The sequence below is a fragment of the Eptesicus fuscus genome, chromosome 19, assembly GCF_027574615.1.
Source record: "Eptesicus fuscus isolate TK198812 chromosome 19, DD_ASM_mEF_20220401, whole genome shotgun sequence".
Lineage (NCBI taxonomy): Eukaryota > Metazoa > Chordata > Mammalia > Chiroptera > Vespertilionidae > Eptesicus > Eptesicus fuscus.
This window is the reverse complement of record NC_072491.1, coordinates 21,003,991-21,021,518: the sequence shown is the minus strand read 5'-3', so window position 1 is coordinate 21,021,518 and position 17,528 is coordinate 21,003,991. Positions and strand designations below refer to the sequence as shown.

Below are 17,528 nucleotides of genomic sequence, written 5' to 3'. Positions count from 1 at the left end.
ACTTCTCAAATTATCTTGGATTTGAGATTTGAGTTTTCAAACATAGTATAGGTGTTGTTCAGAACATAATCTCTTCTCTTTCTCTTAAAAATGTGTGCCAAGAAATTAAAACATATATTTAAAACATCTATTTGGCAGCTATTATAGACTGTGTTTTTTAAGAACTGGGATTATTGACATACACCCTTTTGTGGTTATACTTCATGGCAAACCCTCTTGGTACACAGTGCACAGTTGGTCCTTAGTAAATAATGAACTAAGTGAATTTATTAAGTACTTTTGAGTTGGTAAGTACCCTTAGTTCCACTCCCCTGTATTCCCGCATGTTCTCTTGAGAAAGAAAGAGGGTAGAGTTATAATTGTTGAGTAGGATCTTACATAAAACCCCAGGAAACTAATGGCCAAAAGTCTGATAATCACTGGGTTGGAGCAAAATGCTATATAATCCAAATTCATAGTTTGTATACCTATCCTATTAGTCCACTTGGGCTGCTATAACAAAATGCCAGAGGCTGGGTAATTCATACACAATAAGAATTTATTTCTCACGTCTGGAGGCTTGAAGTCAAAGCGCATGGTGCCAGCAGAGTGACCGCCTGGTGGGAGTTCTCTCTCTGAATTGTAACTGGCACCTTCTGACTGTGTCCTCCCATGGTGAAAGGAGGCAATGGCTCTCTCTGGAACCTCTTTAATAAGAGCACTAATCCCATCTATGAGGCTCTGCCCTCTTGATCTAATCACCTCTCAAAGGATCCGACTCCTAATACCATCATCTGAATTTGGAGGGGACACATTCAGACCATGGCACCTATGAAGGCTAGGAAACTATTTTTTTTTGTAACCACAGACATTAGCTGTAGGTCCCTCAGTTACTCTCCAAATTTAGACGTGGGCACTGAGATGACGGAATATAAATGATTTGCCACAAATAAATAAATACAACAATAAGAAACAAATTCAAGTTAATGATATGTCAAATCTATACTAATGAAAGGGTAATATGCTAATTAGACCGGGAGACCTTCCAGGCATCCTTCCGGACAAAGCCATGGTGTTGGGGCCGAGGCAGAGGTGGTTAAGGGCAATCAGGCTAGGTGGGGAGGGCAGTTGTGGTGATCAGGCTGGTGGGGTGGGGGGCAGTTGGGGGCAAGAAGGCCGGTAGGGGGGGCAGTTGGAGGTGAGCAGGCTGGCGGGGAGGGCAGTTGGGGGTGAGAAGGCCGGTGGGGGGGGCAGTTGGAGGCGAGCAGGCCAGCAGGCAGAGTGGTTAGGGGCAATCAGGCAGGCAGGCAGGTGAGTGGTTAGGAGCCACAGGGATCGGGCCTAAACCAGCAGTTAGACATGCCCTGAGGGGTCCCAGGTTGGAGAGGGTTCAGGCCAGGCTGAGGGACACCGCCCCCTTCCGTACACGAATTTCGTGCTCCGGGCCACTAGTTACATTATATTTAGCACCAAAGAAAAGCACATTGTTTTTATCACAAAGAGTTCTTAATTCTATTAAACATATTAACATATTCAATAATTTTTAAGTTGAAATGTGATTAAGAATTGGGGTGGGGGTGTTTTGTTTGTTTGTGAGTGCCTCTATTTGCTACATCTCAGAAGAGTGTATAATTTAAGTACTGACTGCAGCGGTCAGTACTTTCTATACCAGCTCAGTGAAAGGGTCAACTTTGGGAATCTTGTCTCAGGGCATATTTCCAGCCTTCGGAATTTTGCATATTTTTCATTAAATGGTTGTGCAGAGTCTGAAGCTTTTTAAATGTCAGTGTTTTCATCATGATTATAAAACACTTTACACATTTATTATTATAAATATGTCCTTCATCACTTTTCCTAGGAAGTTATAGACTTCCCTCTCAAAATACCTTTGAATGTTGACTGTAGTCTCATTTGTCTGAGATGCTTGAAGGTGAAATAGAGTTTAACTCACAAGGTCTTTTCTAGCTGCATGATTCAATATTCCACAACCTTTGTAAGCCCGTTGCTAAGGTAATAAGATTCTCAAGAGGCTTCTTAACATTAAGAATCAGCAAAACTGCAAGTTTCACAGATCACTTTCTTTTAACCTACACAGTTTCTCTGTGAGGTATTTGAATTACAGTGTCAACTGTTGTCAAGTCAGAGATTGATCAATAAGAATTTCTATGTCACTTTAAGACCAAATGTTAGTCTTTGGTTGGAAATCTGATTGAATTTAAATTAAAGTTTATTACTTTAGGCATCAAAGATCAAAGTTACTTGGTCACTAAAAAAAAAAAAAAAATAGGTGTTGAAAGAGTCCTGTTGTACAAATTTTAGCCACTGTCATTTAAACCTGTATTTTCAATTTTGTTCTCAGCTCACTGCAGGAGAGTCTTCCCAGTAGTCTTCTTATATTTCCTCTAATCTCCATTCTCACTTATTTTAGCACCTCTTTCTCAGCTTCTGATTTCTTTGCCTCTACAGCAGGGAAGAAAAAGAGCAGAACCAGTTGCTATCCCTTGAGCCCCAACCTCTGACTCTGCAAATGGCTACTCACTTTGTTTCTTATTTAGTTGTGAATGGTGCATAGTATTTACCCAACTAGTGGCCCAGTGCACAAATTCCGTGCACATTAAATGGGAATTAGTTAGAGGAAATATTTTAATATTGCTATTTGCCCTTTCTCTATAACAGAAGTGTCAGAGGTGAAAGAAAATTAGTAAAATGTATATGAAAATCTCCCTGGGGTATACCGTGGGACCCAGAGTCAATTCCCCGCCCACATGCGTTCACCTTGAAATCGCGTGAGACCCAGACCCGGCCAACCCCACCCCCGTGAAGCCTCGCTGGGCAGGGGGTGCAGCCACAGGTCCCCCGGCCTGGTGCCAGGCAAGGTGACTACCTCAGGTCCTCCAGTGCAGCCTCAGGTCCCCTGGCTCCAGTGCTGGGGTGGGGGGTGCAGATTCAGGTCCCCTGGCCACAACGCGAGGTGTGAGGGCGTTGCGAGTATTTGCATATTAGCTCTTTATTATATAGGATTCCCAATAGAGACAACCCTTGTTAAAGGAATCTCAACCCCATTTTATGTTCTAAAAAATAATAAAATATTATAAATAAAATCAAGTATCAGTAGGCTGCTAACTAAATTATTTCTTTGTGTTGTACTGAGATTTCAATGGTAAATTATATTTTCAGGAACACTGCAGGTAACAAATGGCACCTTCGCACTGGGTGTGTCTGGGCAGAGCTTAAGGAAATGAAGAAGGGGCTATACAGTATCCCTGGCTAGTGATAGTAGGGAGTCCTTATCATCCTCAGGAATGAGAACCACAGCTCTCAGAGGGCAGCTGTAAGGAGAAGGCCACCTGAAATAAACTTGGCTTTCAGTAAAGGGTGATCCAGTAGAGAAGAAATTGGGGAAGGGAGGGGAGAGGGGAATTCTCTTACTGCACTCTTCCCCTGACCTCCTGCCAGGGCCACCTCTTTCCTGACCACCCATTGTACACACAGGAAGTTGGGTAGCATAGGAGCCTATTAATGGGTCCATGTGGGTCAGCCTTTACCCCCATCCTTGGGGCGGGGGTAACAAGCAGGGCAGAAAAGGGTTCAGAATGGTTCTTGAAAAGAAAACAGAAAATACCCACCACACAAATCCTGCAATAATGATACAACTATAAAATTTAAATTATTCAAAAGCTGTAACTGTGTCATTCTATGATTTTCTGTCTATGTAGTTCTGTATACCTACACAACTTTTTAGATGGCTTATATTGCTTACTAGTAGAACCACATGCTTTTGTATGCTAATTCTTTATTGCCGTTCTTCCTTTGTCTATTTCACAACTATTCTTGGAGAGGGTATAATGCTTAAGAACTCATATTCTGGAACCATAACATCTGGGTTCAAATCCATTTCTGCCACTTAAAATGTGAGACTTTAGGCAAGCTATCCCATTGGGTCCTCATAAGGCTGTGTGCACGTAGCAGAGCGGCCCCGTAGGGAAACTGTTGAGGAAGATAAAGCTTCCAGCTATTCTGTGGGTTCAAATCTGGCTACTGGCGATTGTACCAATGGTTGCTCCATACCTCAGTCCTGCAGGGGCTTGAGACAACTGGTAGTGTTAGGAGAGAAGCCAACGTAAGTGGTCATGAGTGATGCTGTGCCACCTTGCGATAATTAGAAGCTAGTCACTAATGCTGACCAGAGAGAGAGGAGAAGTCGAGCCCACCTTCAGATAGGAGGAACAGTAAAGAATTTGCAGACATGATTTAAAATCACCAAAGAACCCTCTGAGGGCAAGATACAAACATAATGCTTCATCACTCCCAAGTGCTGTCTGAATTTCAGCAAAAACCAAGACTCTCACATAACAGCCATCCAAATTAGAAAATCAACAGCAATACAACACTACCAAATAACTCACGGACTCCATTCAACTTTCTCTATCCAAAAATGTCTCTTTTTCCTTCCTTGTCAGGATTCAACCCATGGAACTTTATTGAATTTGCTTGTCATGTCTCTTTCATTTTGTTCAATTTGGATGTGTTTTTTCAGTTTTTCCCTGTCTGTCATGCCCATGACAGCTTTAAAAGTAAAAGCCTTTCATACTGTAATATGCCTCTGAATCTGGGTCTATCCAGTCCTTCTTCATACACAGACTTAGGCCATTCATTTTAGGCAAAAATGATGCTCATCATCATAGTTTATCATGCACGAGGCAAACAATGGTAGGATATTCTACACTGGTTATGTGATCCTTGTAAAATTAGTGTCTCCTGGGTTTTCCCATGGTAATATCACCATTTTCACCTTTGTGATTGATAGGTGTTTTACAGAAAGGTAATCCAAAATTATGTCAATATCTTGTTTTTGTTTGTTTTATTTATTTTTTATTTTCTCAAATCATTATTATTTTTAATAAATTTTTAATTGATTTCAGAGAAGAAGGAAGAGAGAGAGAGAGATAGAAGAGGATGAGAGAGAATCATTGGTCGGCTCTCCTGCATGCCCCCTACTGGGGATTGAGCCCTGGCATGTGCCCTGACTGGGAATCCTCCTGGTTCATAGGTTGATGCTTAACCACTGAGCCATATTGGTTGGGCTCAAATTATTACTTTAAATTTATCTTTATTGTTGAAAGTATTACAGATGTCCCCTTTTTCCCCACTCACCTCCCTTCTGCCCACCCCCACCACCTCCCCGGGCCTTCACCACACTAGTATCTTGCTTTTTATCAAACATGCACCCCAAATCCAAAATCACTATGTAGGCTGCTGTTATTCTATATGGAATAACTGTTATTCTATATGGAGACAGAGTTTTCTCTTCTCTCCTGTTTATTTATATCAATATGGATTTATGAATTTAAATTGTATTCAATTAGTAGTAATCTGTCATCACATTGTTGATTAAACGGCCTCAGAATGGCAGTAGAGTCCCTCAAGCTTGTTTCTCTGCCTTTTGATATGTCCCATCATTCTTCAAGCATGTTGCTATTGTTCTTTGACAGAACAAGGTAACCCAGTCTCATCTCGTTCATCTCAGAAGCATCCTTTCTGGTTACTTTTAGTGAAAAATCATATTGAGGTCAAGATTTGGACATTCAATATATTTGTTAGTATAGGGATATATTGCTTTTAGGACTCTTAGTGGATATAGCTAGAAAATGCACATACATATATGTGTGTATTTTTTATATATATGTATTTATATACACATACTCATGTCTAGACCTATCATCTTTTTTATCTATCTATGTTTATATTTTAAACATGAGTTTCCAACAATTCACCCAATTTTAGTTCAACCACCTCAGGATTCTTTGTAGCCTTCCCTTTTTCCACATCCCCTTCATGATAGTGAAATGTTTGGCTACCATTATTATTTTTAAAATATATTTTTATTGATTTTAGAGAGGAAGGGAAAGGGAGAGGTATAGAAATAGCAATAATGAGAGAGAATCATTGTTCAGCTGCCTCCTGCATACTCCCTACTGGAGACTAATTCCACAACCTGGGCATGTGCCCTGACTAGGAATTGAAACATGACCTCCCGGTTCAACCACTGAGTCACACCGGCCGGGCTGGCTACCCTTATTTTTAATGCATTTGTGGTTTGCTCAATTCCTACCTATGTAATTAATTCCCCAACATTACTGGCTGCCTCCTTGGCCTTGCTTCTACTTGCTTGGCTCTCAGCCACACCATCACCTACTTGACCTCAAGACGTCTTCAACCCCTGGCGCCACCATCACTGCCTCTGCTATACTGAAAATGTGTGTCCCTCCAAAATTCATATCTTGAAACCTAACCCTCAATGTGTTGGTATTTGGGGAAAATACATATGTACAGGGCAGAGCAAAAGTAGGTTTTCAGTTTTTCATATGGAAAATAATACAATAATTAGTAAATAATAATATAAGAATAAACTTTGTCTCACATACGCACAACTGTAAACCTACTTTTTGCCTCACTCTGTATGTATGTGTGTATGGATGAGTATATGCACATTACAGACAGAAAATCTGAGTTGTTTAAAAATATATTTTTTATTGGTTTTTAGAGAGAGAGGAAAGGACTGTGGTAGATAGAAACATCGATGAGAGAGGAAGTTATCGATTGGGTGCCTCCTGCATGGCCTGGGGATCAAGCCTGCAAGAACCTACAACCTCTTGGTTTCTGGGTCACAATCAACCTCTGAGCTCCACCAGCCGGGTCAGAAAATCTGAATCTTGTCATAACTGTTCTGTAGGAACAGTGACAATAGCTCTGATGACCTCAGTTTCCCCCACATCAGAGAAATACACTATTTCCTACAGATCATTTTATCAAAACATGTCCATAAGAATAGCAAAAAAAAAAAAAAGTAATAATAATATCAGATACTTTTCATCTTTTTCTCTGAAATATCTTAGCTATATAGAGTGTACATATACTAACTAAACTGGATGTATGGATATCAAATGCCTGAAGCCCTTGGAAAGTGACTTTAATCTTCTATTTTTACAGAAATTGAAAAAGAAAGCTGTGGCGATCCTGGTACACCTTTATATGGAATTAGAGAAGGCGATGGATTTTCTAATCGTGATGTTTTAAGGTTCGAATGCCAGTTTGGGTTTGAATTAATAGGAGAAAAATCCATTATTTGTCAAGAGAATAACCAATGGTCTGCAAACATACCCATCTGTATCTGTGAGTACCAAATGCTTTCTTCCAAATAGCATATGTTACCCTGTCCTTGCATATAATTGTTTTTGTAATTAATTTCAAAGAGCTGGGACCGTGTAATTATTTTTGAATGAGTAGCACTTTGTGATACTATCTTTAACAAGTGTGTTTATGCCAAATTATAAATTTCATTACAGATTTAAATAAAGTTAACAAAGTTTACTTGGTAATTGCAAAAGTATATATTACATGTTCTCATAACACTTTATTGGTGGCACTTTATACTTTATAGATAGCATACTTATTATGGAAATTATACATCTGAACTAATTCTAATAAACTCATTTATTTTCACAAGATAGTATATGCTTAGTTGCAAACACACTTAAAATATTTAAAGCTTATATTTTGTGTATAATGCCTTAACTTATTTTTGCTTGTAGATGCTCACATTAATGCATACTTATGTGTCATTTATTTATATTGCACAGAATAAAATTCATTAATGTTTATGAAATATAGTATGCTTGGATTACAATAAAGTATTTTTAAAATACATTAAAATGTTCCAATTTAACTGCAATAAAAATATAATCTGTATTGTATATTGAGGCACATTTAGGTTCAATTAAATACTATCTTCATTACCAACAGATACAACTTGCCAGGTGTGATTGCAATATTAAAATTTTGAATTTTAGTTTTGAATATTCCCAAATGAAAGCATATAAGCCAATAATCCTGAAAGTAAAAGTAATTTTTCTAACTTTTAAATATGGCTTTTAATCTATATTCAACTTATAATGTTAATGCTTTTTATTTGTGAAATCCTGTATTTCCTGCAAAGACATTAGCACAGACCTCACTTCAATATTTCCTGGTTTAAAAAAAAAAAAAAAAAAGACCTACATTTTATCTGATTGTAATATATGCTTTAAAATATATTTTCTATTGTTGGAAATGTTGATCATTTAACATTTTAAAATTATTTAACACTTTCAAAAGTGTAAGTGAACTTTTAAAGTGAATACAGGCCAAATATATGTGTGTGTATATATATATCTAACCTAATAATACCCAAACATGCAAATTGACCGCACCTTCGCTACGCCCACAGCCAATCAGAGCGAACAAGATGGCGGTTAATTTGCATATGCGGGTGCTGAGCAGCCTGAGTCCTGTAAACGTCCTCTGGACCCAGGCTGCTCAGAGCCTGTAGGCGTGCACTTAGGTCCTGAGCGGCCTGGGTCCCCTAAACATCCTCCGGACCCAGGCAGGATCGCTTAGGTCCTGAGCCGCGGGGACCCCAGAACGCCCCCTGGCCACTTGGAGCCTTGGTGGGCGGGAACATTCCCGCCCCCAAACACTTGCAGCAGTCTGGGGTCTGGGACCTAAGTCACTCAGAGCCTGTAGGCCCGCGCTTAGGTCCTGAGTGGCAGGGGCCCCAGAAGCCCCCTGGCCACTGGGAGCCTTGGCTGGGCGGGAACATTCCCGTGTCGCCATAGCGACACGGGAATGTTCCCGCCCCCAAACACGTGCAGCAGTCTGGGGTCTGGGAAACATCCTCCAGACCCAAGCCTCTCAGATCCTGTAGGCCTGCGCTTAGGTCCTGAGCAGCCTGGGTCCCATAAACATCCTCCGGACTCAGGTGGATCGCTTAGGTCCTGAGCGGCGGGGGCCCCAGAACGCCTCCTGGCCACTGGGAGCCTTGGTGGGCGGGAACATTCCCGCCCCCAAACACTTGCAGCAGTCTGGGGTCTGGGACCTAAAGCTGCTCAGAGCCTGTAGGCTGGCGCTTAGGTCCTGAGTGGCAGGGGCCCCAGAACGGCCCCCTGGCCACTGGGAGCCTTGGCGGGGCGGGAACATTCCCGTGTCGCTATGTTCCCGCCCCCAAACACTTGCAGCAGTCTGGGGTCTGGGAAACATCCTTCATACCCAAGCCTCTCAGATCCTGTAGGCCTGCGCTTAGGTCCTGAGCAGCCTGGGTCCCATAAACATCCTCGGGACCCAGGCCGATCAGAGCCTGTAGGCCTGCACTTAGGTCCTGAGGGGCAGGGTCCCAGAATGCCCCCTGGCCACTTGGAGCCTAAGGGTGCAGGCGCCAAGGGGCTGGGTCCCGCAAACATCCTCAGGACCCAGGCCAGTCCAAGCCTGTAGGCCCCTTGCTTAGGTCCTGAGTGGCAGGGTTCCCAGAACGCCCCCTGGCCACTTTGAGCCTATAGGTGCAGGAGCCAAGGGGCTGGGGGCGGGGCGGGGTGGAAACATCCCCTGTCACCATAGTGCCCCCAGCCGCTTGGGAATGCTCCAGCACCAAGAGGCAGTTTGGGTCCACGCCCCCAGCCTGGCGCACATGATGGGGGGCTGGCTGCTGGCCTCTGGGGTGTGTGGAGACCCTTGGGGGCCACCACTGCGTGCGGCCCAGGGGTCCCTGCATGCCCCCCAGCCTGGCGCCCATGGTCAGGGCTCATACAGGAGGCAACCAATCAAAGTGTCCCTCTCACATTGATGTTTCTCTCTGTCTCTCCCTCCCTAAAGAAAGTTGTCATTTTTTCTTGGTGAAGGGACTGGAGTCCGTGTTGATGAAAACACCTTCGTGGCTGTGGTGACTGGTAATGGCTGCAGCAGTGGGGTGATGGGGCTGGTGCCTTCCCTTGATCAGCCCAGTTGCCTCCCACAAAGGAGAGTGGGGAGCGGGCCTAAGCCATCAGTAGGATATCCCCTGAGGGCACCCAGTATGTGAGAGGGGGCAGGTTGGGCTGAGGGACCCCCCAATCCCAGTGCACGAATATCGTGCACCGGGCCCCTAGTGTATATATATATATATATATATATATATATATATATATATATATATATATATTGCATAGTAAAATAAAATACAGAAACTAACAAATAGGCATTTCTGTTTCTCATTATAGTGTTCTAGAGATATATTGCCATGATAATTTATCTTACATTTCAGTAAAATGGGTATTTTTAGAATCTGGCAGAAATTTCCCTAGTTGTAGTATATTGGATTGTTCTTTGGGAAATCTAGGAGAAGAAGATTGCACAGACCCTCCTAAGTAGAACTTTTTCAGTTTTGGGACAGTGTTCATTTTTAATCAAGATCACCTTGGGAAGTTCCTGTTGTGGGAGAATAAAACACATTAGGATAGTCTGATTAAATTATGTCAGCATCATCTAAAGCTTAGTAATATTTCAAAAGACTTCAACTTGAAGATCTTTAGTTCTAGGTGTTCTTCCAAGGAGATAATGTTGGTGTAATATTGGATACTCATATTAATGTAATATATCACATAAAATGAGAATACTATATAATTTTAATAAATGATAAAATGCGTTTAATAAAATATTTAAAATATGCTAACTAAAACAAATTTTAAAACTTTGGAAATGTAAAGAACACTTTTCACTATTTTAAAGAAAATTAAATCTTTCATCCTGACATATGTTGATAATATTTTTCTTATATACTAACAATAGCTAATTTAAAAGTGTAATTGGAAGAGAATTTATTCACAAAATAAAGTTATAAAAATATAGAAAGAATCCTTACATAAAGCCAAATAACTCATAGAAAAAAAATCAACTTATTAGGGAAGGAAATAATGAAAAAATAAATAAACACCATGTTCCTGAATGAGAAGACAATATACTAAATATGTGAATTATATAGAAATTGCTTTGAAATTTCAATTAAAATTTCTAGTATAAATTTTTGGGGAATTTGACCCAATGTATTAACATACAGATAGATTTAAAAAAACAGGCAAGAATATATGTTTATGTGGATACCAACTTTATGTGGATAATAAAGATGCTTATGTGGCTACTAAAGCATTTTATTACCATAAAATCAGTGTGGTGCTCACAGACATATAACACTGGGTCAAAGGAAGTCACATAAAAATGGAATCTATAATAATAAAAGCATAATGTGCTAATTAGACCGGACAGCTGAATGACCTTCTGGATGAAGCCAGGGCTGTGAGGGCTGAGCCCCTTGCACGAATTTCATGCACTGGGCCTCTAGTCTAATATAATTAAGAGTTTAGAGTATAGTAGCCCCCCCTTATCTGAAGGACGATACGCTCTGAGGTCTCCCAATTAATGCATGAAACAATGGACTGTTTCAAACCCTATATATACTGTTTTTTATACATACACTAGAGGCCTGGTGCACAGGATTCGTGCACTGGTGGGGTGTGTGGCCTGCGGGGATCGGCCCACTGTGGGAACACTGCTCATCCTGGTCAGCCAAGCGACACTCCCACAGTGGGAGCGCATTGACCACCAGGGGGCAGCTCCTGTGTTGAGTGTCTGCCCCCTGGTGGTCAGTGCACATCATAGTAACTGGTCGTTCTGGTTGTTCCACCATTCAGTCGCTGGGCTTTTATTATATAGGATAGCTATGATAAAGTTTAATCAATAAATTAGGCAAAGTAAGAGATAACAATAACTAATAATAAAATAGAAAAGTGGTCACATATAATTACATGTAATAAAAGTTATGTGAATGTAGTCTCTTCCTCAAAATATTGTATTGTACTCACCTTTTCACTTACAGGAAGCACTTTATGGCTTCTCTTTGGCATATCTGTATTGCCAGCATTACTACTCTTGTGCTTTGGGTTCATTATTAAGTGGAATAAGGGCTACTTGAACACAGCACTATGATACTAATTCCTAGACAACACATCTGATAACCAAGAAGGCTACTAAGTGACTAATGGGTGGGTAGCATATAACAGTGTGGATAGCTGGACAAAGGATGATTCATATCCCTGTCAGGACTGCATGAGATTTCATCAAGTTACTCAGAGTGATCCACAATTTAAAATTTATAGATATTTTACATTTAATATTTTCAAACCAAGATTGGCTGTGGATAATGGAAAACTGGAAAATGAAGCCAAGGATGGGGTGGGGGAGCCTACTATGTTATATAGACTTCTACCTATCTTTCGGATGAGATTAGAGTGGTAGAGTTTGGACAGCTCTTGCTCCAGGTGGGGATCATTTAGATGAGGGATTGACAAACTAAGGACTGGGGCGAAATCTAGCCTGAATCCTGGTTTTGTAAATAAAGTTTTATGGGAACATAACCACTTTCACTTTCCTGTTGTCCATGGCTGCTTTCCTGTTTGCAGTGGCAGAGTTAAGTAGTTACAAAGGAGACCATGAGGATTGTATAGACAAAGCATTTACTGACTGTCCCTTCACAGAAAAAGTTTGCTGACCCTTAATTTAGATCAAGGCTATAGAATCAGTGGTGTCAGGATGCAGTCAGGTAAGAGTGTGAAAAGCTAACAAGAAATGATAGGGAACTGTACTGCATTAGAGAAGTTAGAACTCCATATTTTGTCCCCTCGAGTGTGAAATATGATGAATTTAAAGGTGATTTTATTTTTTTTAGGCATAAGAAAAGAATAAACCAAACACTTTTGCAGTCTGGGTTCAGTCCAATGGTTCTCAGTTTCCAAGTCTTGGCTTTAACTTCTAACATAATTACATACGGAAAAATCAAATTGAAGTTAGACAGTGTATATAAAAATGACAAATTTTATAATTTATATATTTTGATTATTCTTTTTACATACTTTATATAATCTACATACATTTAGATATAAATTCATCTTTTTCTATTCCTCTAGATAGATAGAAATTGGTCATTTTTCTGTCAAATAAGAAAGGTAAAATAGTCACACCCTTTTATGCTGGTCGGGGTATTGTACTCACTAATATATTTGTTATATTTTAGTATAAATTAATACAACTTTTCTAGGCAGAAATTTAGCAAACTATTTTGAAGCATTTTTACCCTTTGTAAATAAAATTTGGTGCAAAATTGCATGAATTCAATTTTGTTAAAAACGTAATAAAAACTGAAAGAAAATGCATCATTATGTTAACTGATTTCTTCTGTGTGATCATTTACTTTTCTATTTTTTTAATCCTCTTTTTGCTTTTGCTTTCTAAATATTCTATGTGAACCTTTAAGTCAGATATTCTTAAAAGTTAGAAAAAGAAAACTGGAGGTGGGTGGGTACTTCGACTTAGTATGGTGTGAGAGTTTACTTGTTTTTCCAGTGTTAGCCACAGGGGTGGCAATTATAAAAGTTAATGAATTTCCTTATCTGTGTTATAAACTATCAGAGTATCCCTTGGCCATGGTAGGAATGAAACTGACCAATCCAATTCTTATTACAAGTTTCTCTGGGCTACATCATCCCATTTCTATTAATATTCACATAATATTTTGTTGCCTTCAATCATTCATAAGCATATTGCTTTCTATAACATCTCAAAATATTTCTCTAATATTATTTTTAAGTATAGGACCAAATTTTGCAGCATTCTAACATAAACATGATAAATGTCTAAATAAATAGCTGTTATTGCTCCAATTATATTTTTGTGCATATTTAAGCATACAGTCATCTAATTGCCATTTCTGATATGTAAAAAGGTAACTTTTATTTTCTGTCTTATAAGATATTTTAAATTGTTAGTATTTTTCAAGCATAATTGATTATCATAATTGTAGGATAGGGCAAAATAAGGTAAAATATGACTTTTTAACATTTATTCTATTTTGTAATCTTCTTTTAACAGTCCCTTGCCTCTCTAACTTTACTGCACCAATGGGAACAGTCCTTTCTCCTGATTACCCAGAAGGATATGGAAATAATTTAAACTGCATCTGGACAATAATCTCTGACCCAGGGAGTCGGATACACCTTTCTTTTAATGACTTTGATCTGGAATCTCAGTTTGACTTCCTTGCTGTTAAAGACGGTGACTCTCCAGACTCCCCAATTCTTGGAACCTTTACTGGGGCTGAGGTGCCCTCCCATCTTACTAGTAACAGTCATATCCTGAGGTTGGAATTTCAAGCTGACCACTCAATGTCAGGACGTGGCTTCAACATCACTTATAACAGTAAGTTTATGTTTTCCATATAACATATTTCTACAAAGTTCAGCTAGACAGGAATCGTGCAAACCAGCTCTCTTCTTCCATAGATGAGGAAAGTTGAACAAGCTATACACATACTTGGGCCAGGGATGTTCATTTGATCCTGATTGCCAACCCTATTTTACTCCCTATTGTGTTTGAGAGGCCTGCTATTAAGGGAATATGTTTTAAATATCATTGTTATATCAGCCAATATGTTAACTTATTTTATTAAGTCTTATAAGCATAACCTCAAACCTACTACATATCACAAGTTTTGCTCTGTTATTAAAAGGGAGCTAGAACTTTTCTTAATATGTTATAAACCAATAGGAGACATTAATAAATAATAACAGCCCAGAATTATAATTCCAAAGACAAATTCACATGGCTGGAAGCACAACGCAGGAAATCATTCATTTAGGGGCAGCAGACCACTGATCTGATTTGGCAAAGCCACCAAGGAGGTAAAATACCAGCTCTTAAAAATTAAAAATATGAGCTTTAAAGGGAAACTATGCAGCTTCAAGTCTTGTTTGTGTACATATTCAGGTTTAATAACTGAGCCTCAGTGTCCCCGTCACTGAAACCCTGGGGTCTCTGTAAGGACTAAAGTAGATGATGAATGTAAATAATTTAGAGTATATGATACTTAATAAATTATCAAAAACATCAGCTCTTACTGTTTAGTTGGCTTTTGACTATTACCTTGACATTTGTTAGTTTATTATTTTGTTTATTATATTGCTCTAGATTTGAGATGTCTTTGGGGTTATTTAACTATTGTCTATCACTCATTCTTGTATTTCAAAACAATGGATATTATTTTTCTGAAAAAAATAATGGCATAAATATAACCAAAGGATGAATTACATAAAGGGAAAACTATCTTAGTAGGTTAATATACTTAGGTACTAATGCTTCTGTTTGTAAATGTTTTACCTGAAGCTATAGAATACTAGTGATTTTCCTTAAAACTACCACAATATCAGATATTAACCAATTTAACAAATTGATATTTAAGTGTCATGTAACAGTAGGATTTAGTTTTCTGCTCTTCACAAAAGAATTGAACCCCTTACCTACAGCCCTTCCATTCCATTCCAAGCTTTGGCATTTAATAATAAAACACAGTTATTGTCTTTTCAGAGTGTCACTAGTGGTGAATACTGTCGCTAATAAGTGTCAACATGTAATTGCACAACATTAAATTGGTGATGACATGTGTCATAGAGACTTGCTATTTACAATTGTTGCTTTATCTGGAAGTCCTTTTAGAAATAAATTATATATGTATATATATAGATAGATAGATATAGATAGATAGATAGATAGATATAGATATATATATAGACTAGAAGCCCGGTGCACAAAATTCGTGCACGGCAGGGGGTTGTCCCTCAGCCCAGCCTGTACCCTTTCCAATCTGGGACTCCTGGAGGGATGTCCGACTGCCCGTTTAGGCCCAATCCTGGTGGGATCGGGCCTAAACGGGCAGTCGGACATCCCTCTCACAATCCAGGACTGCTGGCTCCCAACTGCTTGCCTGCCTGCCTTCCTGATTGCCCCTAACCGCTTCTGCCTACCAGCCTGTTCACCCCCTAACCACTCCGCTGCCAGCCTGGTTGATGCTTAACTGCTCCCCTGCCAGCCTCTTTGTCCCCAACTTCCCTCCTCTGCCGGCCTGGTCACCCCTAACTGCCCTCTCCTGCAGGGTTGATCACCTCCAACTGCCCTCCCTTGCAAGCCTGGTCCCTCTCAACTGCCCTCCCTTGCAGGCCGGGTGCCTCCCAACTGCCCTCTCCTGCTGGCCATCTTGTAGTGGCCATCTTGTGTCCACATGGGGGCAGGATCTTTGACCACATGGGGGCAGCTATATTGTGTGTTGCAGTGATGATCAATCTGCATAGTACTCTTTTATTAGATAGGATAGAGGCCTGGTGCACGGGTGGGGGCCAGCTGGTTTGCCCTGAAGGGTGTCCCTGATCAGGGTGGGGGTTCCCTTGGGGCGTGGGGCGGCCTGAGCGAGGGGCCTGTGGTGGTTTGCAGGCCGGCCACGCCCCCTGGTGACCCAAGCAGAGGCCTTGGTATCTGGAATTTATTTTCCTTCTACAATTGAAACTTTGTAGCCTAGAGCAGAGCCAAGCCTGCTGCTCCCCCCGGGGCGGCAGCCATTTCTGGGGCAGTTAATTCACCTTCTACAATTGAAACTTTGTAGCCTTAAGCGGGTGAGCCCGGCCAGGGTATGCGGAAAGCTTTGCTTCCCCTGTTGCTGCCGGCAACCCTGGCCTGCTCTCTCAAGCTCCATTCTGCTGCCATTTGTTTGAATTTGTTTACCTTCTATAATTGAAACTTTGTAGCTTGAGTGGAGGCTTAGGCCTGCAACGGCTATCGGAAAGCTTGGCTTGCTCTGTTACCTGGGAAACCTTGCTCTCTGTGACTGTAGCCATCTTGGATGGGGTTAATTTGCATACTCGCCCTGATTGGCTGGTGGGCGTGGCTTGGCTGGTGGGCGTGGCTTATGAAGCGGAGTGATGGTTAATTTGTATATTATCATTTTATTAGAGAGGATATATAGATAAATACATATATATAGGGTTATAGGGTATCCAAAAATGTATGTATAGTTTTAATAGCTGATAGCTCTATTTTGAAAATGAAATGCATTTTAATAAACAGTGTCTTTATAACTATTCAAAGTGTATGTATACATTTTATGGGTACCTTATATTAATAATTTTCAGTTTGTCTTAAATGAGTATTTTTAATTTCAATGTTTTGGTATCTTCAGGGTATCATAGAAATATGCCTCCTTGTTCCCTATTTTGTTTATCTAGTAGATAACTTAATTCAGCATATGTAAATTCTTATATTTAACTAGAGACCCAGTGCATGATCGAATCATGCACGTGTAGGGTCCCCTACACACTTTCACTTTTTGCGGTGGAGCTGGGTGCCTGTCCGCTGGTGCACCAGGCCTTTCAGAAGCCTCTGGCTCGGCGGAGGCTTCTGAAAGGCCTGGTGCCAGAGCAGACAGGCACCCAGCTCCCCCACTTTTGATGGTCCGTGGCCGATGAGGAGGGCTACCCTGCTATTGAGAGGCCTCTCAACGGCCTCTGAGGGGGGCTGCCATGGACACCTGGCTACCCTGCCATTGAGAGGCGCAGCTGGGTGTCCGCGGCAGGCCCCCTCAGCGGCCGCGGATCTGGCCATTGAGAGGCACAGGGGGCAGGAGTCCCGTCTCCTGCGCCTCTCAACAGCAGGGTAGCCCCCCTCAGTGGCAGCGGATCCAGTGCCTCTCAATGGCCGGATAGGCCAACCGGAGTCCCGCCCCCCAGCCTCCCGCCGCCCAATCATGGGCGTAGCGGAGTGATGGTAATTTACATGTTACTCTATTATTAGATAGGATGTTTACTACTGAAATTTTTATTTATTCCTGA

At 40.8% G+C, this 17,528-nt stretch overlaps 1 protein-coding gene across 3 annotated transcripts in view; it reads left to right on the top strand.

Moving 5' to 3' along the window:
• The window catches only part of CSMD3 (CUB and Sushi multiple domains 3), a 923,077-nt gene that overhangs the window by 529,065 nt on the left and 376,484 nt on the right, over positions 1-17,528 (top strand). For all 3 annotated transcript variants that reach the window (XM_054708474.1, XM_054708473.1, XM_008143384.3), the window contains 2 exons: positions 6,970-7,152; positions 13,747-14,073. In XM_054708474.1, coding sequence (XP_054564449.1) covers positions 6,970-7,152; positions 13,747-14,073 — 510 coding nt within the window. The remainder of the gene's footprint in view (positions 1-6,969; positions 7,153-13,746; positions 14,074-17,528) is intronic.